This window comes from Protopterus annectens, chromosome 5.part1 (genome assembly GCF_019279795.1).
Source record: "Protopterus annectens isolate FY-2018-M chromosome 5.part1, PAN1.0, whole genome shotgun sequence".
NCBI classification, from domain to species: domain Eukaryota; kingdom Metazoa; phylum Chordata; order Ceratodontiformes; family Protopteridae; genus Protopterus; species Protopterus annectens.
Window position 1 is genome coordinate 87,082,686 of NC_056736.1, and position 27,069 is coordinate 87,109,754.

Sequence of the window (27,069 nt, forward strand, 5' to 3'; positions counted from 1 at the left end):
CACAAGTGTCTCTCCACTCTAGAATGCCGATAATTTTATTAGAGATGAAAGGAGGGGAGACAGTTTTCAGGCAATGTACCTCAGGTAAACAGCAATATTTCAGTAACTTTAAACTTCCATTCTGAGTGAAAGAAAATCTCTTACCCTGATCGCCAGTCCCCAGATACTCACATAGGGCCTTGAACCTACTAATACTCAGCCTTCAAATACTACCAAAGATTGCCAAGGCTTCTCTCACTCCTTCTCAGGCGATAGTTTTACAACTCTGCTTGTGACATGTGATGGGAGGGGGGGCTGTATGTTAGCTGGGCAAACGTCTGAACAAAAGCATGCTTTTTCTCCAAGCTAGTATAAACTGGGGTCTTGGATGTCAATTACATAGACAGAGAAGAGCAATCAGCAAAACAGTAACCTGAAGGGGAAGCGAAGGGTGCTTCTACCAAGAAAAGATAAATGGATTTATTCATCTACTGCTATGCGGAGTACGTCACACAACATTAATCAATGATATTTTGCTATTAACTAGTGATACTCTGTTTAAATGTTGCATATGTACACCTCTGTTTTTTTTTCTTTTGGAAAGCTTTTCTCTCCATTAAAAGTTTCATAGCTCATTACATGATACTTCTTTTAATTAATGATAATCTGTTATATTTTGGGTACTTGCATATTAACGCAACCAGGAGCCAATATATAAACACATACGCACATATTTTAGCATATCCTTGTATCTGTAATGTAAATATGTTTTCTTCATTTGTTACGGATCATGTAAATGTTTTATAGAAAATGGTGTTCAATATTAAAATTATACTGTAAGACCTCTGAGACACACTCACCATCATCATGCATCTGTCTGTATAAATATTCTAGGTGACCATTAGTATTACGTAATCCACTGATATTCCTATATAAAGAACACAGTGCTCCTCTTAGAAAAGTTATACATCAAAGAACCTGCCGATGGGGGATCACAATTACAAAGAGTTTAAGCCCGTAATTTCCACATGTTCCATGTTAGCATTTTTGTTGCTGCTGACACCTTCTTTACGAAAGACAGTAGATGCCCTTCATTTTGAACATGTACATACTCCTCATTTTAATTACAAAAGGATGAAATGCTGCATTATTTGTCAATTCAAACTTGAATTCAGTGTGGTATGAGGAGAATGTCCTGCTCTGTCCCAACCAAAAAGCTTTGTTGTGTTACCCATCTGAATTCAATGCTGACTGTGGCGTTGAACACTACCAAAGTCCAATATAAATTTTACTCTGCGTTACTCAAAAGCAGTCCTACCTGACTGCAAGACTGTACAATTCAGTAAAAATTCCGAGGTATGAAACCATTTGGCTCCTGGTTGCGTTAATACAGAACTACCAAATTTTGTATATTTGTTGATAACTTTTATACCTCTGTTTACTATGCTCTTTATGTAATACTGGAGCTTTTCTCCCAGGGTCTCTACTGAAAAGGGGTAGCTTTCTGCCCAGTTGGACTGCCCCAGTAACTAAATGCAATCAATCAATCAATCAATAATAAATAAATTAATACACATATATGACAGATTCTGAGACATCCTGGTAATTATCTTTGTGTAGAATAGCAGGATACACACCCAGAGACCAGGTGGATACAGCAGACAACATCCTCAGATGTTTGCTGTAGAATGTCCTCTAGTGCTGGAAAAGCAACACAGTTGATGCTTTTTTGATTAATATCAGTAATGAGGATTAGGTATTGCTTCAAAATATTCCCTGCTGAGATTGCTTTCCTGAAATCACTGCCAAAGCAGTTGTCCCTTTCCCAAAATGGGATCTGATGAACCTTGAACAGGCTTCCATAAGGAGTCACAGCAAAATACAGCACAACTAAAAGTCTGCTTAGAAATAGTTATTTCCGGAAAGTAGCCACTAAACTGTTCTAAGGACAAAGGAATCTGAGTCGATTCTTGATGTCCTAAGTTCTGGAAATGTAATCCCACAACTGTTTCCAAAGGTCCATAATGTACAATAATTGTACATGGATTCTGAGAATCAGTATAGAATGACAAAACTGATAATGTTTGGTTTACAGCAACATCAGACATTGCATTAGGCATAAATAAGTAAACATAACTACCCCAAGCACATGGGATGTAGAATAAATTGAAAAGTACTTCAATGCCCTCCTTGCAGAAGTGACTGCCAGAATGGACTGTATTTCAAGAAAAAAGATTTCAATACAGACAATAAATTCAGTTTATCAGGTTAGATAACTCATTTTGAACTTAAATTTAAATCATTTAGTCCCACTTATCTGTTAAAAAGATAGGAACTGAAGGAATGGGTAGTGGAAATTATTTGGGAGTTATTAAAGAATATAGAAACTACTTCTGAAAATATAGCTAGGGAGTGGGATACAATTAAAGTGAAGTTTAAAAATAGGGTGGAAATAAAAGAAAGACATATGGTGAAGTAAAAATTATTTAGAGAGACTAACAAAGGTTAAAGTATTGCAAAATAGGGGGAATCTTGCAGAACAAGAAGAGGAGCAACTGCAGAATGCTAAACAGAGGATAAGGGATTACCTTGATAATATGTATGAGTTTAAAAAGACTGCTGTTAAGCAGCTGTTTTTGATAGTAACTCCACAGCACAAACACTTTTAGCACAATGACTCAAACAGAAAGTAAAATGGGTTGTCACCAAGCTTAGAAAGTCTGTAACAAGGAAGATAACCAGAGATTCTCTACAGGTACTAGAAATATTTCGTATATTTTATGAAAATCTGTATAAATCAGAGAAACATGCAAATCAAGAAAAGGTGCAAAGGAAATTAAATATGCCAAGGTTAGAGGTAGATGAGCATCAGTTACTAACAGGATAGGAGGAGCCGAGATAAAAATGGTGATATATAACCAATCTATAACCAATCTACAGGAAAGTCCCCAAGAATAGATAGTATTCCTGTGTAAGTTTGGAAACTAGGAGGGAAAAAAAGATAAAGAACTGGAAAGTTTTGTTTAAGAGTATTTTAAAAGGAGGAGAAGCACCAACATCCTGGAAGAAAACAGTGGTGGCTGTAATACCTTAAAAAATTCTATCTACAGATATATATATATATATATATATATATATATATACATATATATATATATACATATATATATATATATATATATATATATATATATACATATATATATATATACATGTATATATATATATATATATATTGCTAACAGAACAATGGGAGGCAGGAAGAACAGGAATAGAATAGAATAATAAGATATTAATCAAAGCACTTATCCTATTCACTAAATCACCCAAGCTACAGTAGACCAAGTCCATTCACTGAAGAGGCAAACGAGATCTGGAGTAATTATTGTTAGATGGGAGGATTACTGGTAAGTGGAAGTGCTTGAGCTACAGAGCCAAGTCTTTAGAAGTGGCTGAAGTTGGATCCTACTCATTGGTTGATGAGCAGACAAAAAATACAACATCAGATCTCAATGTTTTACATCCAGTATCAACTGGACAAAATGTACATAATTTATAAAATTAATCTTTTACTACCTGCCATTCAGCTGAAGGTGAATAGCTTCACAGTATACAGAAATGAGAGGGACAGGTTGAAGACGATCATCTTTTACAGAAAGTTTACAGTTTAATAACACATATAATCAACTTACCCAAATCATTCCCTACTGTATACTTAAGGGAAAACAATTACAAGCGAGTAAACAAGCGTTTATTATGGTCCTGATAAACTGGGTGAAAATAATGAAATTATCTAACAAGTTAATGTGTCTGGCAGATGGTGTTACGGATTAAGGAGCTGTTAATCAAGCTATTTCCTGTGGTTCAGTGGCTAAACGTTTGATTCTGTCACCCTCTTATGCCTATGTCCAAAAATACATCCAAGTGGTTGTAAACCAGCACTTAATAGAGCAAACAAATCCAAAAAGAAAAAAGCACTGGAACACACAAAATCTTTTATTTAAAACTCGCAAGTTAAAACGTCTCATGAAAGTCAAACTTTCACCATCAAGGCTTCATCAGGCGAATCAAGAAATACAAATAAATTAATAAATGAATAAACAAACAATTTGATGACACATAAATAGATACATAAGGAAACATGGTCAACAAAATATAACTATGAAACCTATAAAATGGTAGTTATGACTCCAAGAAGACATTAATTCATTTATGTAAACAGTTATCTAAGGAAGAATATACTACTGAATGGCTGATATATATATATATATATATATATATATATATATACCACAATAAAAAAAAATGGCTAAAAGAACATGGAAAAAGAAAGATGTAAAAATAATTAAAGCAAACAAATACTATGTAATGAAGCTGATCATGTCATGTAATCGAGAATATCCTGTTAGTTATCCAAGATGGAAAAGTACTAAACATCTATATGAGAAATAAATTTGAAATCTTTAAAAGTGGTATGCTGGAAAAAAGGTAAAAAAGATTAGAAATTACTCCTTTTGTCAATGTTGGAAGAAAACTGATGAGGATCTTCAGTATATTTAATTGAACTGTCCAAGATACGGGGAGGTTAGGGCTACACTACTCTCGAGGATACTGGGCCTGCAAGGGAGGAGGATTACGCTGGCTTGTATTTATATTTCACCTAAAACTACTAAAATGGAACTTAAGAAAATTCTGGGAGAAATAATCAGCTTTCAGCAGGGAATATTAATTATAGTTGGTGACTGGAATTTGTTTTGCAACAGCAAGGATGAATCTGGGGGGGTCTAGGAGGGAAAATACAACAAAAAAAGGGGACATTTTTGAAGAAATTTATGAAACTATTTGATATGAAAAATGTGAATTCAGTAGTAGGAGTTCAGAGAGAACTTGCATATTATTCCCTATGGTACAAAAACTGGGCTAGGACTAGACAGAAACTGTATTTCACACAAACATTGGTATTTAATTGAAAGTTTTGATACACAACAACTATTTTGGATCACGTGACAATAATAACAAACAGAAATGCAGGGTAATGAAATAAAAATCAGACACTGTCACATCCCTACCTATCTGTTAAAAGGACAGGATTTTAAGGAATGGGTAGTCAAAATTATTCTGGAGTTATTAGACAAGATAGAAATTTCTTCTGAAAATATAGCTAATATGTGGGATAAAATTAAAGTGGAGTTTAAGAATAAGGTAGAAATAAAAGAAAAAGAGATATGGTTAAGAAGTAACAAGAATTATTTAAAAGTACTGACAAAAGTTAAAATATTGAAGAATAGGGGGAATCGCACAGCAGAAGAGGAGCCACAAACGTAGAGTGCTAAAGAAAAAAAAGGGACTACCTCGATAATATGCACGAGTTTATAAAGACTGCTGTTAAGCAACTGTTTTTTGATAATTACTCCAAAGCACAAAATATTTTAGCAAAATGGTTCAGGCAACAAAACGTAGAAGGGGTTGTTGCCAAGATTAGGGAGCCTATAATAAGGAAAATATCCAGGGATCCTGTAGAAGTATTAGAGATATTCTGGAAATTTTATGAAAAATCTGTATAAAGCAGAGAAATGTGGAAATCAAGAAAAATTACAAATGGAAATGTTTATGGAAGAAACAAATATGCCAAAGTTACAGGTAAATGAGGCTCAATTACTAACAGGACAGGAGGAGATGAGATAAAAATTGTGATGTTTAGCTAATATACAGGAAATTCCTCAAGAATAGATGGTATTTCTGTGGATGTTTGGAAGCTAGGAGGGGAAAAAAACTGATAAAGACCTGGAAGGTTTAACAGTTATTTAAAAGTAGGGGAAGCACCAACATCCTGGAAGAAAGCTGTAATACCTAAAGACAGTAAAAGACCCATCAGAATAGTTCATAGGTGTGTACTAGGCTAATGGCCTTGGAGCCTATATAAGCCTAGCCCAAGAAGATTCTCTGGCATCATGCCACCCAAAGTTAGTTCCCAGTGCCTCTGTCAAGCAAGGCCACTGAAGTGATCCCCGGGGTGAACTTCCTATTGCCCATCCATTCATCAAGATTTCTCTTAAAGAGGGCCAGTGGAGTGCTCTGCTTGATGTGAATGGGAAGTTTGTTCCAGAGTATGGGAAGTCTCTAGGTTAGGAACCAGTCCCTCCAGCATGTTCTGTTTATTTTGGTACTGAGGTTAAGGTCCCTGGAGTGTGTAGCACGGAGGGATTGGGATTTCTTTAGGTGTAGCATATCTAGCAGCTCTGGGTCAGACATGGCTTTGTAGGTCAAGCAGAGATTGCCTCTAAGTAGGCGATAAGAGACAGAGTATAGCTGGAGTTTTTTGAGTCTGTCCATATAGGGCATGTGTCTAAGGCCTAAGATCCTCTTAGTTAGGTATTTTTGTGGCCTTTCCAGTTGTTGTAGGTGTTTAGTGAGGTACATCCCAAATGGAGCATTGTATTCTATAATAGGTCTAATGAGGGACGAGTAGAGAGGGATTATGACCTCTTTCTTCCTGGATGAGAAACATTTTGTAATGAGATGTGCCACATAGAAGGACTTTCTGACTACGGTGGCAATGTGGTTATCAAAGGAGAGGTTGTTGTTAACCTCTGTCCCCAGGTCTCTTATCACACCTTCGGTGTTTAGTAGACTACCGCCTATGTGGTAGTTCAGGGACACCGAATTTTTCCCAAAGGGAATAACAATGCACTTTTTGGCATTGAACTGAAGCCCATGATTCTGGTGCCAGTCAGTGGTGTCAGTGAGGCCTTTTTGTAGAATGTCTACATCAGCTAGAGAATCAATAATGGCTCCCAGTTTGCAATCACCTTCGAATTTGGTCAGCCAGAGTCCCTTTGTGTTGGCTTGAACTTCAGAGAAGTAGATGCCAAACAGGAGAGGACCTAGTACCGATCCCTGTGGGACAACTCTTGTAACTAGTCGGTAGTCAGATTTGGAGTCCGCTACTTTCACAGTGTGGGCTCTATCAGTGAGCCAGTTGGCAACCCATCTTATTACATAGTGGTTTATGCCGAGTTTAGTGAGTCTATCGATGATTCCTGAGTGAGATGGTGTTGAAGGCCTTGGCAAGATCTAGGTAGGCTGTGTGAACTACCTTGCCCTCATCCAAAGCTCTGGTGACAGACTCGAAGAAGTCTATCAGGTTGAGCAGGCATGATCTACCTTTCACAAACCCATACTGCATAGGGTTCAGAGTTTGGAGATTCCCTATGTCCTTATTTATAAGGTCCATGATGATGCGCTCTATAGCCTTACATATCAGACTCGTCAGGCTAATGGGGCGGTAGTTCCCAGGGGCTGTAGTCGCTCCCCCTTTGTGGAGTGGGATGACCGTAGCAGTGCAACATTCGGTAGGAACAAAGCCTGAAATGAGGCTGTGATTGAAAAGGGTACTCAGGTGTGGTGCCAGTTCACTTTGTAATTCATGTAGAACACAGCCAGGGATATTATCAGGTCCCATGGAAGCTGTATTCTTGGCTTTGGACAGTGCGGTTTTTACCTGTGTAGCCGTGATAATAGGGACGTGGCATTCCTCAGGTATTGTGATAGGCCCTTTAGGGGGTAAAGTTCACACTGAACCTGTCAGCCAATATGTTGGCAATATCAGTTGGTTCTGTGTATGTATTGCCATTGTGCTTTAACTCAGAGCAGATCTGAGTATTGCCATGTAGATTCTTGACATAACTATAGAATGCCTTGTGGTTGTCTTTAGAATTTGCAGCAATTTTGTTTTCATAGCTAGCATTAGGGGATTTGACGAGGGCTCTCAGTTTTTGCTGAAGCTGCAAAGGAGTTTTTCCATTCTTGGGACTTCACCCTTTTCTGCAACAGTTTTTTTCTTCTGTTTTACAGTTTGTTTATGGTGGGGGACCACCAGATTGGCTTCCTTTTTTGGCAGAGAGAGTCTTGGTTCTGTTTGGTGTGGTCCGTTCCATGCACTTGTGCATGTGCTCATACAGTGCACTGGTGTATGATTCAGCAACCATGCACCTATTTTCCATTTGCATGGGTGTCATGGAGTTAGCCACCTCTGCTTTTAGAAGCCCAAAACTGGCTTTGGAGAAGTTTTTACGTTGGTTTCCTTTGGGGGGGGGGTGGATATCCATGGTGATTAGCTTGTGGTCAGATCTGACCAGGGAGGAGTTGATTACTGATGTAGAGCAACGGTCACCCATGTTAGTAATGACCAGGTCAGGGACGTTTCTACCCCTGGTGGGGGTAAGAATGAGTTGGTCCAGGGAATTGGAATTAATGAATTCCAGAAAACGTTGAGCAAGTGTGTTGGTACATGAGCAATTTTCCCAGTTAATGGAAGGGTAGTTAAAGTCGCCCAGTATAAGGGTATTGGGTTGTACTCTTAATATTTTCCAGTGGGTTTAGGAATGTGGAGTGGGAGTCTTGGGACATGGTGGGGGGGGGTCTATAGCAGGCTACAAACTGGATTGCAGTTTTACCCAGTGTTAGTTGTACCTGAAGCACCTCTGATGCGTTATGTCTGGCTATTAGTCTGGAGCTGTGTATATCCTTTATGAATATGGAGGCAGCACCGCTTTAGTGCTTTGGTCCAAGTTTAGGGGTTGAAAGGTGTGGTATGAATTATAGCCTGGTAGTTCTGGGTTGCTCTCCGGAGCTTTGAACCAGGTCTTGGTCACTGCACAGATGTCAATGTTCTCCATTTTAAGGAGTGCTTCGAACGAGTGCATTTTGAGATTTAGACTTCTAGCGTAGAGTAGCACAACCCTCAGATTTTGTTTGCTTGTAGTTGTTATGGTGGTAATTTTGTCTTTAGGACATTGCCTAAAAAAAGGCACTATAGGAGAGGCAAGAGCTTTGGCCAGTATCCAGAATCCCTGGGGTGACAGGTGCAGGCCATCTCTGGCGATGCATTGAGGTCTGTTGATCATGTCATGCCAGGCAGACAGATACTGGATCCCTTTAGAATGAAACTTAGCCAATTGTTGAAGTCAATCACTTTCTGCTTGTACTGTGGTATCATTCTGGGTGACGATAGGATGCTACTCAGAGCTAGGGTCATACCTGCCTGGGCTACAAGATCAAACAGCTCCTCTATGCCTCTCTTCATGTAGTCCAGGGAGGTACATCTCAGGTCATTCACATCAACATGGACAATAACAGAGTCACATTTATACCTGTTGTGGAGTGACCTACGTGCGTGCGTTATGTGGCAGATCCTGGCACCCAACAGGCAGCTGACCATAATTTTCTCCTTATTCAACCTAGTGAGTGGGACATCAGTGTGCCTTACTATTGAGTCACCTATGACTAGTGTATTTGGTAAGTTGTTTTGCCTTATGGGCTTTGGTGGAGTGGCATACTGCTTATGTGAGGTGTGTGTCTCAATTTGTGCTGTGATGTGGTGGTTGTTTGCGTTTCTGCCACGGAGGTCTCTGTTGTTTGGGCAGATTTTTATTGACAGCCTCCACGAAAGTAGGTGTGTGTTTTGTGTTACTATGTGAGGGTTGTGGTGGTGTATGCTCGGGAGGGCTACATGTTGAATGTGGTGTGGTGCAGGTGTTATCCTTCTCCTCTTGACTGGCTAATCCAGTCTTGGCTGGAGAGTGCTTGGCTTCCAATTTGGCTATATATGTGCATATCTTACACATCATAGTGTTGGGAGGTAAGAGGAGAGGGTTGTCTGTGCACGAGGCAGTTGCTACACTGCCTCAGGATGCCCAAGTTCATTAGGTTGACAGCAGAAAGCAGAGGGTACTGACCTTTAGACATGCCTGAATATCAGCTCACTATATTAAGTACTGAAGCCTTTTACAGGAAAAATGTCACTCAAAGCATCTGAGTCTGTACAGAGCACTGCCAAACACTCGAGGGGAAACTAATACGTATACCCTGAAAATTTAAGGATGACGTATTTAGGCAGATATTCTGACGTTAGGAAGAAATCAAGAAGTACTTACTGTAAATAAAGAATTAGCTTGTCAAGAATGATGAAAAGAGGGGAGTTACATGAATGGCTATTACTAATGCTTGTCTCAGCACAGCTTCACTCTGTTGGGATACAATACTCCTTTGCTTCTTCTCTCACCAGAAGCAAAATGTTAGCACCAATCCCAAGAAGAGAAGCTGGCCACAGATCTAGCTTCACATAGACCCATTTTGATTCTAAACCACAATTATAAAATGTTTGTGTTTATAATGGGTAAAAGAATGGCAAAGGTGATGCCAAAATTGAGAGATATGGATCAGCGTGGCTTTGTGGAGGAGAGACAAACATTTGACAACATTACTAGAGCAATGATAATCCAGAGGGAAGCAGAATGTAAGAAAAATAGAAGTTATGTACTCACCATAACGTTCCATCTGAGTAGGTAACTTCATTTGTCAGCAACCTGTGGGTTACGGATCAGATACGGATCCGAGCCAGCAGTATACCAAGCTAAAGATCCGAGCTTCAAGCTCCACCCCCTTACCCATACTACCCTGCAACTTCCTTCCAATCCTCAGATCGCGCTTGCCACCTGCACAAACAACAAAACAAACTAACAACCTGAGAAAACCCTGACTCAGAGACAAACAAAACTCGAGCATCCAAACCTCAAGTTCAGCTAAATAACTATTCAGGTTAGGGGGAAGGGGGGGGGGGGACGTCTGCTGACAAATGAATTTACCAACTCAGATTGGAACGTTATGGTGAGTACATAACTTCTATATCTGAAGTAGTTAACTTCATTTGATCAGCAACCTGTGGGACAGAGTCCCCAGCTACCCGAAATCTTGGGAGGTCCTCAAGGAAGAATATTCTGGAGCACTGCAGAGCCAAAAGCAGCCCTTCCTCTAGACAGCAAATCTAGCTTATAATGAGAAATAAAGGTGTGAGAGGACGTCCAAGTAGCCACCGAACAAATGTCATCCAGGGAAACTCTAGACCAGAATGCAGCAGACGTTGCCATAGAACACGTAGAATGAGCAAGAACTCCCATTGGTTCTGGGAAGCCAGATTCTCTATAAGCTAAGAGAATACAACTCAAAATCTATCAGGCGAGAGTTACTTTAGAAACTGGTTTTCCTAGAAAGGGTTTTGCAAAGGACACGAAAAGTTGGTCAGATTTACGAAAGACAGTCGTTCTGTGTAAATAAAAATGTAACTGTCTGTGAACATCCAGTAAATGAAGTTTATACTCCTCCTTGTTCTGGTAATTGGGGAAAAAAACGGCAAATTAATGGATTGATTAATGTTTGTCTCGGAAGCCACTTTGGGAAGAAAAGAGGGATTAGTCCTGAGAGATACCCTGTCCTTGTGAAATACAAGGTATGGAGGTTTGATAGAAAGAGCCTGAAGCTCCGACACTCTCCTGGCTGAGGTAATGGCTACCAAAAAGGCCGTCTTCCATGACAAGAACTTCAGATCAACGGAAGCTGCAGGTTCAAACAGAGGCGATACTAACGCCTGGAGAAATAAGGTCAGGTCCCACGGTGGGGATGAATTTCTGATAGGAGGTCTCAGCAGAAAGGTACCTTTTAGAAAGGCCTTACAAATTCTGGTAGCAGCAAGAGAACCAAAGTTGTCCCCAATATGAAAATGGGAAATAGCAGCCAGTTGAACCTTTACAGTAGATGAACTGGCCCCCTGCTGAAAAATATAAGACAAGAATTCTAGAACCGCTGGAACAGGAGCAGTAAAAGGATCCAAGTTCTTATGTGAAGTCCAAATGGAAAAAAATTTCCATTTACTATTGTAAATCTTCCTGGTAGAGGGCTTATGTGCCACCACCAGAATGGACTTGACTAGGGAAGAGATACCGTGAGTCCTGGCAATTAAGGGTACTGGATGAGCCAAGCTCCGAGCTTGAGCTCGTCCAGATTCAGAGGGGTCATTCCCGAGGGGTGAGAGATCAGATCAGGAATGGGATCCAAGATCCAGAGAAGAGCTATGAGATGAGACCGTAGGGCAGGGGAACCAGACTTGAAAAAGGCCAGAGTGGAGCCATGAGGATAACCTTGCTCCCCAACCGAGCTTTCTGCAAAAATTTTGTCATCAGCGGAAGTGGTGGATACGCATAAAGAAGACCGGGCGGCCAAGCATAGACTAGAACGTCTCTGGGGGCTTCCCCTAAGGGAGGAATTAGAGCGAAAAACTCACTGCACTTCGCGTTGGAAGGCGATGTGAAGAGATCGCAGCAAGGCTGATCCCACTTGAGGAAGATCTGTTCCGCTACGGAAGAGTTCAGAGACCACTCGTAAGGGGAGAGAATAGTTCTGCTCAATTTGTCTGCCAAAATTTTGGACCAACCTGGAATGTGCATCGCTAACAGGAAGCGGTTGGTGGAGATTGCTCACTCCCAAACTCTCATGGCCTCTCGGCAAAGAGGGTAGGACCTGGTCCCCCCCTGTTTGTTGATATACCAGACCACTGACATATTGTCCGACTGGATCGCAATAGTCCCCGGAGGAAGAAAGGCATGAAGGGCCTGCAATGCTAAAAGGACAGCCCTCATCTCCAGTACATTTATATGCAGAACAGTTTCTGTATGAGTCCACGTGCCTTGGACAGTTCTGCCCGCACAATGCCCCCCCCCACCCTAGGCGAGAGGCATCTATGGTCACTGTGGCCTGGGGTAGGGGCATAACAAATGGTCGGCCTTCCCGAAGGTCTCGGGATTGGAGCCACCACATGAGGGAGTTCCTGCAAACCTGCTGAGGGGGATCGGCAAGTTTAGTGGACGATGTAGAATGGACCACTGGACTTGCAAAGTCCACTGTAAAACCCTCATGTGCAGGCAAGCGTAAGGGATCAAACTGATCGCTGCCGCCATGGACCCCAAAGCTCTCAGGACTAACTCTGTTGGGGGAGCAGGAGACTGAAGAAGAGCTAGTACATGTAGATTCATGCTGTGAAGTCTGGCGTTAGGAAAGCCTTGACCTGAAGGGAATCTATCCTGGCCCCTATAAAGTCTATAACCTGAACACGTTGAAGGAATGACTTCTTGACATTTATAGTGATCCCCAACTGGGGTGATAAACGGAGGAAGAAGTCCCTGGCTAGAGAGAGTAGATGCCTGGTGGGGGCGGTGAGGAGCCAGTCGTCTAGGTACTGGAAGACCTGTATGCCCTGGAGTCTCAGGTGGGCCGCTACAACTGCCATGTCATTGAACACCCTGGGGGCTGTGGTGAGACCGAAGGGTAGGACCCTGAACTGGTAATGACTGGCCCCTAGCCGAAAGTGGAGAATCCTCCTGGACCATCTATCCATGAGTATATGGTAGTACGCATCCTTGAGGTCTATGGAGCACATCCAGTCCACCTCCTGCAAGAGGGGCAGGATGGATTGCAGGGTGACCATCCGGAATTTCTCCTTGGCAATGAAGAGGTTCACTGTTGACAGGTCGAGAATTGGCCTCAAGTCCCCCGTCTTTTTTGGCACCAAAAAGAACCTGGAGTAGATGCCTGATCCGGACAGGTCTGGGGGCACATGCTGGATGGCTCTTTTTTCTAACAGCTTTTCTATTTCCAAAGCCGCAGCCTCCCTTTGAGTGGGTGGAACATCTGGGAGGCGCCTTGATTAAGGGGGCTTGTTTATGAAGGGGAATGAATAGCCTCTGGATATTATCTGAAGCACCCAGCGATCTGTCGTGATGGACTCCCATTGAGTCAGGTGCCTCGAGAAACGTCCCCCGACTGCCTCCAGAGGGAAGCAGTCGGGCAAACCCTCAGGGCTGCTGCACAGGTCGGTCGGAAAAGGGTTCCCGTGACCCGAAGTTCTTCGGATCCCCTCTGCCTCTGGGCCGGCGTCCACCTTGTCCCCCTCTGCCTCTGGGAGAGAAGGAGTCCTGAGCGTTCTGGGTCTGCTGAGCTTTCCGGAACCACATCTTCTTCTGCCCTCGCTGGTTCCTGGGAGAAGGACCTTTGAGGGGTACAGAAGCAGATTCTGATGGTTGACAGCGTTTTCCCGTCTTTCTCGCTCTGGACCAGCGTCTCGCGGATGGTCTTCCCGAACAGGGTAGAACCGTCAAAGGGTGCATTCTCGAAGGATGCCTTGAAAGGTTCCGAGAAATCACAAAGCTGGAGCCAGGCATGACACCTTAAGGTGATACCAGACCCGCTAACTCTAGCGGCTCCTTCCATGGCGTGGGAAAGTAGCCGCATAGATGTATTTGATACTGATTTGAAAGTGGCCATATGCGCCGAGAAAGTCCGTTTATCCTCGGCCGACATGGACTCTGGGGGAGACTCAGCGTACTCTTTAACCAGATCCCGCTACAGTCTAATAACATGGGCCAAGTAATTCAGCGCCCTAATTGAGAAAGTAGCTGAAGCAAACAATCGCTTTCCAATACGGTCCACTGCCTGTGACTCCTTGTCAGGGGGATGGACCGAGGAACTGTCCTGAGCTAGTTCCTTTTTGGTGGCCACCGCCACCACCACGGCATCTACAGGGGAACCCTTGCTCCATGTAGTGGGGCTCAAAATCTTGTCGGGCCTCCTGGGGATAGGCTCTACAGTGTCCGGTTCCATCCATGCCCTGGTGGTAATCAGGTCGACCAGAGGGTCGGCTGGGGGGGACACCCAAGAGGTAGATGGGCCTGTGACGAACGCTTCCAAGAATACTGATTCATCTGAGGAAGGCTTTTTGGCGGACCACCCCCCCCTTTGGCGGAGCATTTCCATAATGTCTCTGAAGGAGACGTCGTCAGGGCGTGACTTGGGGGAACCTTCCCCTTCCTCCAAATCGGTATCCTCAGTAAGGGACTCAGGTGAGTCCAAGTGCCTCCTTTTGCACAGGTGTTTGCGAGGAATCTCCTCGGGGGGACTGTCCGAGGGGGGCTCACCAACGGATTCGTGTTCCTCCACGTGAACTGGCTGAGGAGTCAATGACACAGGTTGTCCCTGGGAGTGGATGATGGAGAACAGACTGAGCTGCAAGGGAGCGGGGGCGGATCCTGAGGACAGAGCGAGGGGTCTCAATCCTCCAGAGATAACCCTCTCCACAACTTCGAATGCCGAAGGGGAACCGGCCTCTCTAAGACAGGTGGCTGGCACCCTCGGATCCAACGAAAAGGGATCGGAGTCGGAACCGAAGCGCTCGGATCTGAGTGGACAGTGTGCTCCGACCGCAACGGAGCCGAAGACACACTCGCCCCCTCGGATCTGATGCCCGGCTCTTGGCTCTAAGAGCTTGGATCTGAAAAAGGATCAGATAGGCTCGAGGGCATGACTGGCATCAAGGTAGTGATAACCATCGGCGCCGACTCCCTGACTCTGAGGCTCCTCGGATCAGAAGACTCCGAAACCCGGTAGTGGATCAGAGAAGGAGCTATCGGGGCAAACAGTGGAGCTGAACTCCCCCCCGGAGGGGGGGGGGGAGGCAGCAACAATCCTATCTGCAGCTGAGTCTGTAAAAAGCGATGCATCATCCGGTCCATATCTGCCTCCCAGAGGCTTCTAGTACATCTGGACGAGGCCACCAAAGCCGGTCGGGAGGGCTGACACGACGACCTCGTAGATGGTCGGGCCTCCTCCTCCAGAGAAAAGCATGGAGAATGGAGCCGTGGGGAGGAAGGCTTGGAAGTCCTCGATGGGGAAGGGAGAACCTTGGTGGGAGGGGCCGAGGGGTCCAATTCGGCCCACCGTTTGTGGCTTCTCTCTCTGTCCCTTTCTCTCTCTTTCTCTCTCTCCCTTCTCTCTTTTCTGTCTTTTTTTGCCTCTCGATCTCCCTGGGACAAGGTGGGAGGGTGAGTCCCAGCCAGGGGAGGAGGGCCAGATGGTTGGGCAACCACAGCTGCGGTTGTCGCTACTGAGGGAGAGGAGGAGGAAGAAGAAGCTGATTCGGCAGGTAGAAGGCCCGCCAGAATCAGCTTATTCTTCCTGTCTCTCAAAGCCCGGGGGTTAAAGGCTGCACAAATTTGGCAGCCTGTGGAAAGATGGGCCACCACCAAGCAAACAACACACTGAGTGTGACCATCCGCTGACGACAGCTTATGGCCACACTCAGTGCACTTAGAAAAGGTAAGTTTTTGGCTATCAGCCATACTACACACTCACACGCACACCTGAGGGAAAAGTGGCCTACTGGTGATAGAAGTATGAAGAATAAGGGGGATATAGAGAAAGTAATAAGAAAATGAATATCCCTAAGAGAAAAATACTACACACACACACACACACACACACACACACACACACACACACACACACACACACACACACACACACACAAATAACTAAGTACCCAAAGTTTTAGCTATAAAACTGTAAAATACTTAACTCGCCTGGAGCTCGAGGAATCCCGTGCTTGGCAAAGCCGCGGCAAACGAGATCTGGGGATTGGAGGAAGGTTGCAGGTTAGTATGGGTAAGGGGGTGGAGCTTGGAGCTCGGATCTTTAGCTTGATATACTGCCGGCTCAGATCCGGCTCGGATCCGTAACCCACAGGTTGCTGATCAAATGAAGTTAACTACTTCAGATTACCACTGTTTTTGGTGGGTCTTGATGCACAGAAAGAATTTGACAAAGAAGCTGGGATTTTATGAGTAGGGCTATGGAAGCATCTGCATTCTCTGATAAAAATTATAAGGCTGATTAGGAGGATATATGAGGGGTAGGGGGTGAAAATTAAAAGTGTGTGGGGATCCTTGCTGAAAAGTTCTGTTTGAGCACAGGAACCAGGCAGGGGTGTCCTCTTTCTCCTTTATTTGCTTTATATTTAGAACCACTAGCAAAGAAAATTCAAGGATATAATTGGTATGGTATTTAAGAAAAGTTGGCTTTATTTGCAGATGGTATTGTTATATACATGATAAAACCAAAAAAGGACATTTCAGTGTTGTGGAACATTCTGAGACGATTTCAAGTCTAATTGGGATACAGAATTAATAAAGATAAAACAAAGGCAATAGCTGCAAACTATGTACTCACACAATTACTTCGGCAATACCCATATTTATTGGGGCATGAAAATGAAGTACTTTTAGGAGTAAGAGTTATAAAGGACTCTGTTATGGCAGCTAAGGATATGTGGGAAGAGACTAAACAAAAAATAATACAAAATCTGAGAAATTGGAAACTCTGTTTTATGGATATGGATAGCAAGATACAAGTAGTGAAAACACTTTTAGTCCATTTAATATACACAGATCGGGCATATTGTTATCAACCAGAGAAGAAGTGGTGGGCAGCAATTAATAAAGAGTTGAAGGATTTTATCTGGAAGGGGAAGAGGGCAAGAATCAAGACCGAGAAGTTGATCCTTTAAACAGAAAAAGGTGGTTTGGGATTACCTGATTTGAATGGGTATTTCAGAGCTACACAGTTAAGGCTCCTATACATAGCACAAGCAGAAAGCTGTAATTCAAAGTGGAAAGGGATGATGATGAAACAGGGGAGGAAGTTCAAGAAACAAGGAGAGACTGGGATTTTAGCCGCAGATCCTTATGGAGAATAACAATAACCACACAAAATATAATATTACATTCATAAAGTAGCAGAAAGTATTCTAAGAACTAAGCCAAAAGGGCGGATGGAGAAAGGAGATTCTGGTGATAGGGATGATTACAATTAGGGGTACAGAGAATAGACAAGAGGGGGCTGGAATTTACTGGAGAAAACTGGCAAAGGAAATATTTACAGACGGAAAGGTAACAGAATGGAAAGAGACCAAGAATTCATTTGGACAGCAGGCTACAGATTACCTTCCCCATCAAGGATTGATATCAGATTATAGGCAAAGACAAAGAAATAGGTGGATTCTAAGTGAAAGACCAGCACTGAAGAGTTTTTAGTAGAATCCAGAGCAGAGGTTGCAATTAAAAAGGAATAATTAGTAGGGCATATAAACTATGGCATGATAACTATAAGAATCAATCAGAGTATGTTTGAAAGGATTGGGAAGAGAGAACAGATGTGCAAATCACAAAAACAATGGGGGATACATATATGGCTCTGAAATATGTAACAAAGACTAGAAGGTTTAGAACCTTTCCTTGGAAGTGTTTGCATATGGACTTTTATAATCCAAGCAGACTCCAAATTTTTTCCTCGGGTAGATTGGAAATGCTGGAGGTGTGATGGGAAGAAAGAGGTAATTGGGAATATATTTTTGGAGACTGCAAAGAGTTGGCACACTTTAAAAAATTCTCTGCAGACTACCCTATCAGAAAAAATGGGTGAGCAAATTGATGCAACTAAGGAAATTATTTTTGTAGCTATAATAAAGAATTTGAATTGCTTAGACATAGTAAAATCTTGCTGAGTTTAATTCTGGTGGGTGCAAAAAAGCAATTACTAGAAAATGGAAGTCAAATGCTAAATCAAGTGAAATACAAGTATGGAATATAGTTACAGAGATAAACAACTGGAAATGGGATCTTTAGAAAACAGTAGGAGCAAAATGCATAGAAAAATGGGAATTGTGGGAACAACACATGCTGAATAATGTTTTGGAAGAGGAATGATGTTTAAGGGAAGGCAGGAATTGAATGAGCTATGTAATGTTTGACTGACAATGACAGGATAGGTTATAAGTGGTGTATAATTGTCTGTAACTGAAAACATGTCAGTATGGTTTGTTTTCATTTACATAAATGTAGGATTACCTGTGGCTTAAGTGAATTTAATAATGATGTTTTTTGTTTAAAAAAAAAAGAAACTGGGCCCTGGATATCAGACCCATCTAAGAGGAATGATGAAATATGTGAAATGATCTTTAATATTTTATGAATACCACATCATACCGACAACAGCAAATGCATTATGTAAAATTCACATACTAAGATTACAGAAGATAAGCAATCATATAATGGGAAACTGTTCTTTTCTCTTTTTCTAAAACAACAGTTGCTAGTTACAGCAATAAGAACATTCAGCTTGGAGATGTATCCTGATCTGTAATGAGAATTATCACTATGAGATTTTATAAAATATGTTTAAACGTGTCAATTGTAACTAGAACATTAAGGAATCACAGCTTGAAAACACTAACAGTATGTCAAAGAAAATATTTTCATTGATGTTTAACTGTCCACAAAAAACTGAAATGAGCAACAAGCTTTGAAACAAAATACAAAAACTAAACTAAGCCTTCTTAATGAGTGAATTACTACATACTTTATTGTAATATAATCAAAATCTCTTAGTTTTTTTTATGCTCATACATAGCTAAAACATTAAGTCACAAAAAGACACACTGAAGTAAGAAAGACACTTCCTGCATGAGTATAACAACTATGATATCAGATCACACAAGAATAATCAAGAAAATGATCTCTGTGGCAGACTGAAAAAGATGTCAGCTTCAAATCTATGCAAAAAAATCAACAGTGGCTCAAAACATATTTAAATGCTTACAACAACAACAACAGAGTGTAAGGCACGCATATTAAAATAAAGACTGGAAATAACATATATCTTATAATAATCCCCAAGATAATGTGATGGAGGAAAGACAGTATTATATTAACCAGACTCAAATGTATCACAACTCAAGTTTAAAACAGATAACTAAACATGAGAGTGAGCAGATTCTTTTGCTCATGAATAATACAAAATACATTTTTTCACAGTACTCAAACTGCTAGACAGTAATTCTGAGTTTTTTCATCTGTCTCATTGCTGGACTCTTGAAATGCTCTGTCATGCAGTTAAAATCCACAGAAAAACAGATTAGGGTTTAATTAACTACTAACGATGAAACCTAAGAGAGAAGAAATTATCCTGATAAAAATATTTTACATTGAGCAAACTGGTGTGACATCAGAAAAGTTTGTATGCCTTTTAGAAATGATCAGATATTTTGGTGACTAACTTCTTATTCATTGCACCAGGTATTAGTGACAGTTCAATCACTCTAAGGGAGGAATCTCACTGCTAGTTAAATTTATAGATGAATGGCTATCAAACTTGAAGGAACTAGTACCAAAACTAAAGAACTGCCAGGATTACTAAATGGTTTTGTATTTTCAATGGTTTGCAGATAATATGTATAAACTATAAAAAAGAAAAAAAATATTAATACTGCAACCAGATGTTCAAGCCACTGTATCATAAGCAATGCATTTACTCAGACTGCAGAAATGTTTACAGCAGAAAACACTTCCGTATTCATGTGAAACATCTACCACCAGTAGAAACACAAGCTGAGCACCTAAAAATGAAATCCAAGCCCCAAAATGCAAGACTATTACCAGGCTGGTCTTCCCACATTCTAGAAAATCTGCTGACAAAATGTTATGCACCCACAGAAGAGGCACGAGGTCTTGCTGATCGTTCTGACTGTGGAAAAAAAATCTAAAACGGTATAGACTAAAATATTCAGTTGCATGTAACTTGCTATTATCTTATATCGTTACTACGCCTGCACATTGGTAGCAAACTATCTTCCAAATAGCAACCCACTGCAAATCACTTTCATATACCAATTCTGCTGCCAAGACTACTGCTCACACAGGTATTCCTCACTGAGTACTTAAGGTTCTCACAAAATGCTGAAGGAAGTTTTAACTGTACCATAATGTAGAAGTCTGCATGTGAAAAAGCTTGTATCACATACCCTAAGGTATGGAATCCACAGTTTATGGTCCTGAGAACCCTACCTAATATCTTGGATGTTTTCAAAGAACTTTAAGGCACACTTTTTAGTACCAATATGCAGAAGTTATGCACGCAACAAAGGGATGTTCACTCAAACAGTACACTTAGACTTTCCTGACTGACTCCACAAAATGTACAGTACTTTTTTTGTAGAAATACACACACATAATTGTTACATAATGAATTTCAGAGCAGTTAAACTCTTGAGAAGTCTTAGCCTGTTGCAAGAGGCTTCTCAAGAGTTGAATTGTTCTGAAATTACTTATTCTACATTGTTAGAACTATTTAGTAAGATCAATCCTGTATGCAATTTTCATGTTAAAACTATAAACAATAATTTCTGTTATTTTATTTCAGTTGTAATACATACAACTTTGTAAATCTCTTTGGCAAAAGCTGTGGCCAGAAACAATCAATTATGTTCAGCCCACCCACTGAGCTCAATAACAATCATACAAACAAATGAACACTAACACTAAAAACTGCATAAACAAGCTCACCTGGCAATCTGAATCTGAGCAAACACTGCCAACAGCTAGCAGTTCTGTTCCATTTCTAGAGCCACAAAATCGACAGGCCTCAGAGGTACTAGAAGTAGGTTTACCTAGATAACCACAAAAAAAAACTAATCAAATGAATGCTATTTGTAATGTAATAGTAACTGTACAAAGTCTGACAATGTATTAGTTGTTACTAAAATATTTTTCTAGATACAGTGAGAATAGGAAACATGTTCTATCACTAAATAATTGTGAAACAAATACACACAGACTGCATACACATTTCAGGAACTCAGCAAAGATAACAGTCTTTCTACAAACAATTCATAATGTAACATTTTATACAAGCTATTTTGCAAGACATGTCCTGTTCATTTACATTATCCATTGTTTCAAGGGGACGGTCAGGTTCACCTGAACGTGGTCCTGTTATATGGCAAAAGGATAAGTAAAAATGAATAAAGCATGTCATAGCATATTAGGATAAAGTAACAACACTTTAGGAAAATAAGAATATTTTATAGAGGTTATACGTAGACGGATACAACATGTGGTTCCCTCTTATATTTCATGCTAGTGCAGATTCATGTTAGTTCTTCAATGCAGAATTTCCAAAAGAAAAAGGATGGATATAGTAAACAAATACCTCTCCTTATAAGTAATCAAATTAATACACATAACTTTAAATACAAAACGAAAAGTAGTACATGTAAAATGTGATAATTTATACCCAGAGAGTGCCTATGGTGTAGGAAGAAGCAGCTGACCTCAAATAGAACAGTAACAGCAGTAGCAATGAAACAAGCAGCTGAAAAACAGACTTGATAACTAGTACCTTACAACAAAATATAGCAAAATACTTTACTTCAGTGACAACACATGCAACAGTGGCATCTGAAATAAATCCTTAATTAGAGGTTGGGGTTACAAACATAGAAAACTAAAATGGATTTAACATATTTCTGACTAAACAGGAAATATTGTAACTAACAGGTAAGGATATAAACAGCATATAAAAGTATACAACAGATGGGCTACCATAAAACTGAGAAGTAATACAATCAAAATATGAGGTAGTTATTATGCTGAGAACTCAGCAATAACAACATTCCTACCAAAACCATGACAGATCAACATTGTTGAAAGTTTCTTTAAAATCTACTATCCCATAAAAAGGACAAGAAATTACCCTTAAAAATATCTGCAGAATGGTGGGTAGCTTTACTGTTACAGTGACAACTTGAAGATTTAGCCATATGGTAATCATACCTTACTTCTCTGCTCTCATGCCTGCTGACCATCTAGCTTTTGCTGTGACCTAGTCCAATTATTCATTATCACCAAGGTGAGAACTAGTTATGGTTCAGCTACCATCCAGCCAGCTATAAGTATTTGTCCATTTTCCAGCTCTAAACTTCCCGACAGCATGTAATGTCAGCTTGCAGACGCAAGGGTCAGTACATCTCTTCAAGTGCAGGCATACACATTCCCAGACATGTTCCATTAAGGCTACTACCTGGTCACAATCCATCCCTGACCCACACAGAATATTATACAGCACTGCAGTGGGCTGGACCTCCTCCATCTCCTCAGGATGAGTGATCCAGCATCAGCTAATCACGCCAACCCTCTCTTACTGGCACTTTCACCACTTGGGTCACTAGTTTATCCCAAGATGACTGGGTCGCAGTCAGGGGTTTATCTCTGTGTTCCAACTTCCATGCAATCTATATTATGGTAAGTACATTTACCCATAACTGCACCCTCTTCTTCTGGGACAATAAATATAACAGCATACCACAAAATCTGGACACAATTCCACACAGTACTATAATTCAACAGGGAAACATAAAGACCATTTTAAAACCAGCAGTAAAATAATTAAGTTCAATGACAGCAAGTGCAGCAGATGCAAAATAAAACACCATGGCAGCATAAATGTTTACCATGAAGACCTAAAGTAAAGTTATATTCTATGGAAATGAAAGAACAGAACAGAGTGGTCCTATAAAACTGAAGTGTAAGAGGCCCACAACATATTAAAACGTAGTAATAAGGAAAACATTAAAGCCTATAATAACTTGTAACGTATTTAAAGCAGACTCAGCACACTTTCTAAAGTAATGACATAGGCCTACTTAAGTATGCATATCATGAACATAGCAAAAATACATTGGGCCATTAAACTAAAGAAATCTGAAAAAGACTTGAATAATTAAACCAATTCTATAATTCTTAGGGAAAAGAAGGCATGTATTTGCACTTAAATGAGTTATTTTGCACTCTGATTTTGTGTGAAATGTATTTCCATATTTAGATTATATTTAAAAATGGAAAGCTGCTCTATGTAGGTATATTTTGAAAGAAGGATACTTCCTAAGAAATGAAAGAAGAGCTGGAAAGTACTCCTCCAGCCCTTGCTCTTTAAATTCAACTTTCTTCTTCCACTGCAACTTGAAGACATTTGCAGTTGGAGGAGCAAAAAGGAAGCCTCCTATGACTTGCAGTGTCTAAACTTTGAGCTGTAATGTCCTTAGGCAGTCTCAAGAGCCAGGCATATATCACTATGCTATTAACAGCTGCTCTAGTAACTGCACCCACTATATGATATGTGCACCTCAGTGCCCGAATACAAACCAGCTTAGCAGTTTAGACCTTTGAAAGGAACTATATAACTTCTGAATCAATTAAATTACTTACATTCTCCATAATTTCACAGACAGAATTTTGAAAGCATAGTACGTGAGCTGAGTAACGGACAGCAACCGCCTTTTTTCCTAGGGTGTCACGTCACAGTGGCCATCACCTACATTTAATGTTCACACCACGGTGTGGCTAACCCTATCACAGTCATTCTTCTGTACCACACACATGCATGAATGCACTCAAACCTAAGGCCAGTTTAGGTGTCCAATCATCCTACTGCAAATTATTAGTCATGAATGTTAAGGTACTAGAGGAACAAATCCACTTGTCCAACAATCTCCCCCTCCTAATAAACAGTAAAGTATCTAACAGAAGAGAAGATACCGCAGAAGATAAAGTTGCAGGATATGATTTAAAACAAAAACTAAAGATAAGCATTTTCCTTTATAAACTTAAAAAAGAAGATCATATCTGAGCTGGAGACTAAACATTAGAATGCCTACAGTTTTTGTTGTGAACAAAAATGGCACTCTTTCTACGGAATATGGGAACTTCAACATTTGTGATAACCTCTTATCTCAGGAAATCTCTATGGTAGGCCAGTCAAAATGCTATCTAATTATATTCACCAATTAAGTATCTTTGGGGGATTGTGAAGCTGTATCCTCATAATCAGAAATAATACAATGTGGAGGAAGGTACATTTGTACTCATCTAATGAAGGTGAAGGAGAACTCCCTGGTCTTTTTGATTTGGTAAGGTCCTTTACAGGTACTGATGATGACTAAATAAGGCTAACCTTCAATTATTGTTGGTCATCATATAAACTAAGACTTGTCAATGGATGCCAAAACTATCTCCTCAGCAAGCATACTGCAGTCTTCTCAGTAGCAGGTAAGACCAGTGGGTATTATAAGTCACTTTGGACGGCTGAAGAACATCAGGGTTTTTAGCTACTAAAACTGGTGGTTCAAATTACTCAACTTCTAATTCAACTTTGTAGATGATGGATTTCTGTACCTTAGTCAGTACTGAAGAAGTTGCCTGTTTAAGTTTAGGTGACTGTGACATCTAAACTTCCCTGGTATAACAAGAATGAACTTCTTTTTCCTGCTAGAGGGCTCATTAATACCAAACTCTGCAGACGAAAACCTGGAAGGAAACATCTTAGAATACACTGATGATTTAACCATTTTCTTTTTGTACTCTCATCTTGACCTCTGCCATTTTGCAGACATTTCTTTTTTGACTTCTTACCCAAGTTTAAATTGGTAGAAAAAAAAGACATTACTGCCTTTTTTCCTGTGAATTTGTATAACTTGTTTGTATTTCCCACATTTTTGATAATGTGATCAGCTCCTAAAAAAACAGTGAATGTGAATTTTAGGGGCTATTTGCCCACTTCAATCACCTTTAGTAATCATTTTAGCCTTCTACATGATGGCCAGGTTAACCAGGAGTGGGAATGTCAATATGCACAAATGGAAGGGTTTTTCTTAGCCCTAATCTCCCCGTACACACCGAGTACGTGATCCTGGAGGTTGTGCAATGACATAATGCAGGTGGGGTCACCCACTTCTTTTTTAACACCTTTACTTGAATTATCACTTAAGACATAGGCAAACATAAATTTATATAAAAGAAAACAAACCATATTACAGTGTTCCTAGTTACAAACATTAAGCATTACTTTTTTTTAATAACTATCAATCCAACATTACATAAATTGCTCAATTCCTGCCTTCCCTTAAATATCACTCCTCATCCAAAACATTATTCTGCAAGTATTGTTCCCATAATTTCCATTTTTTCTATGTAACTTGTTCCTACCCTTTTCTAACAATCCCACTTTTAGTTATTTTACCTCTGCTACAATATTCAATACTTTAAATACAGTTGGTTTAGACTTTGATTTCTATTTTCTAGTAATTGCTTTTTGGCAACCACTAAAATTACACTTAGCAATACCTTACTATATTTAGGCAATTCAGAGCTTGTACCCCAATTCAATGTATTTCTTTATTTACACTCATTTGATCAGCCAATATTTCTGACAGAGTACTTTGCAGGGAATGTCTAAATTCTACCAACTCGTTACCAAAACATATGTTCCCTGTTACCTCCTTTTTTTCCCATCACACCTCCAACATTCGTCATTCACCCGAGGAAAACCTCTATGGAGTCTGCCTGGGGTAGAAAAATACCTATGAAAACACTTCCAAGCAAAAATCCTAAATTTTCTACACTTTGTTGCATACTTGGGAGTGTCACTCACTTCTTTGAATAACTTAAGCCCACCAATGACCCATCTTCCTAGAAGAAGCATTTTATGCACACTTCTCTAGTCTCCATTGGGGAACAAGTGCACTTTGTGTCATCCTGGACAAATGACCTTATCCTCAGAGAGAGGCGACCTGGCAGAGGCCCTTCACTCCACTCCTTCCTCTGCCAGCTCTAACATACTTATGAGCCTCTAGTGGAACTTTGGTTACCTTGACTGAAGTCACGGCTTTATCCTTTTACCCAAACAGAGCTGGACAAAATCATATTACCTGTACAGAGACATTTTCTTCAGATGAGTAAAAATGTTTACACATTCAAAAAAGGTGAAAAGTGGAGAATGTGCATTAATGTGGGAAATTAGAAACTGCCATGTGCATATCTACATCACCCCCACTCCCATGTGAACTTATACTGACTTATAGAGGGAAATAAGCCATGTCTTTTGCAATTTCAGACCAGGGAAGATACAATTAAAGCATGACAAACTAACATCAAATGCAATGAAAAAGGGAAACAAAGAATCTCCAATAAAAAGTAAATCTAGAAAATTAAATAAATGGAACTGACTGAGTGTTCTCATGGTGAGGTTTTGTTTCAGAGCAGGCCACTTCCACAAGACAGATGTCAGAGTAAAGTCTGCTCAGCTTCCTCTCGACATCCAGTAACCCTTACTTTTTCACAGCAGTCTACAGCAGAAAAAAACAGTTTTGGGGCAGGCTATTTCTATTAAAAGTAGTAAATTCTTAAGATTCAACAAGAATACACTTAAATTAACAGAAAAAGGGTGTCCCTTATTGAATGGTAGCCCCTTGATGCCTACATTGGGCTTTGTTTCTGTTATTTACAGCTCCAGAGACCCATCTATGTGCCACCTGCTTCCTTTGATTCTACATTTCTAGATACTGTTGTGGGGATGCCAACAGAACAGCTGTCATTCTTGCAGATGTCTAATCCTATACAGACTACTGATACTGCCATAAAGTCTGCGAGGTTTAGGATTTTTGCATGGAAGTGTTTGCTATTACTATATTTCACAAAGACTGAAAAGGATGCTTTGGACTGCCAACTTAAGACCGTTAGAGATGTTAGAAAGGGTGTGTGG

The 27,069-nt window shown here is 40.5% G+C and overlaps 1 protein-coding gene across 1 annotated transcript in view; it reads right to left on the reverse strand.

The window, feature by feature from the left end:
- MYCBP2 (MYC binding protein 2) overlaps nucleotides 1-27,069 on the reverse strand; it is a gene marked incomplete in the record, with an annotated part of 5,088,083 nt that overhangs the window by 47,259 nt on the left and 5,013,755 nt on the right. Inside the window, 1 exon segment of the mRNA XM_044072904.1 lies at nucleotides 21,039-21,142. Within this exon segment, the coding sequence (XP_043928839.1) occupies nucleotides 21,039-21,142 (104 nt within the window).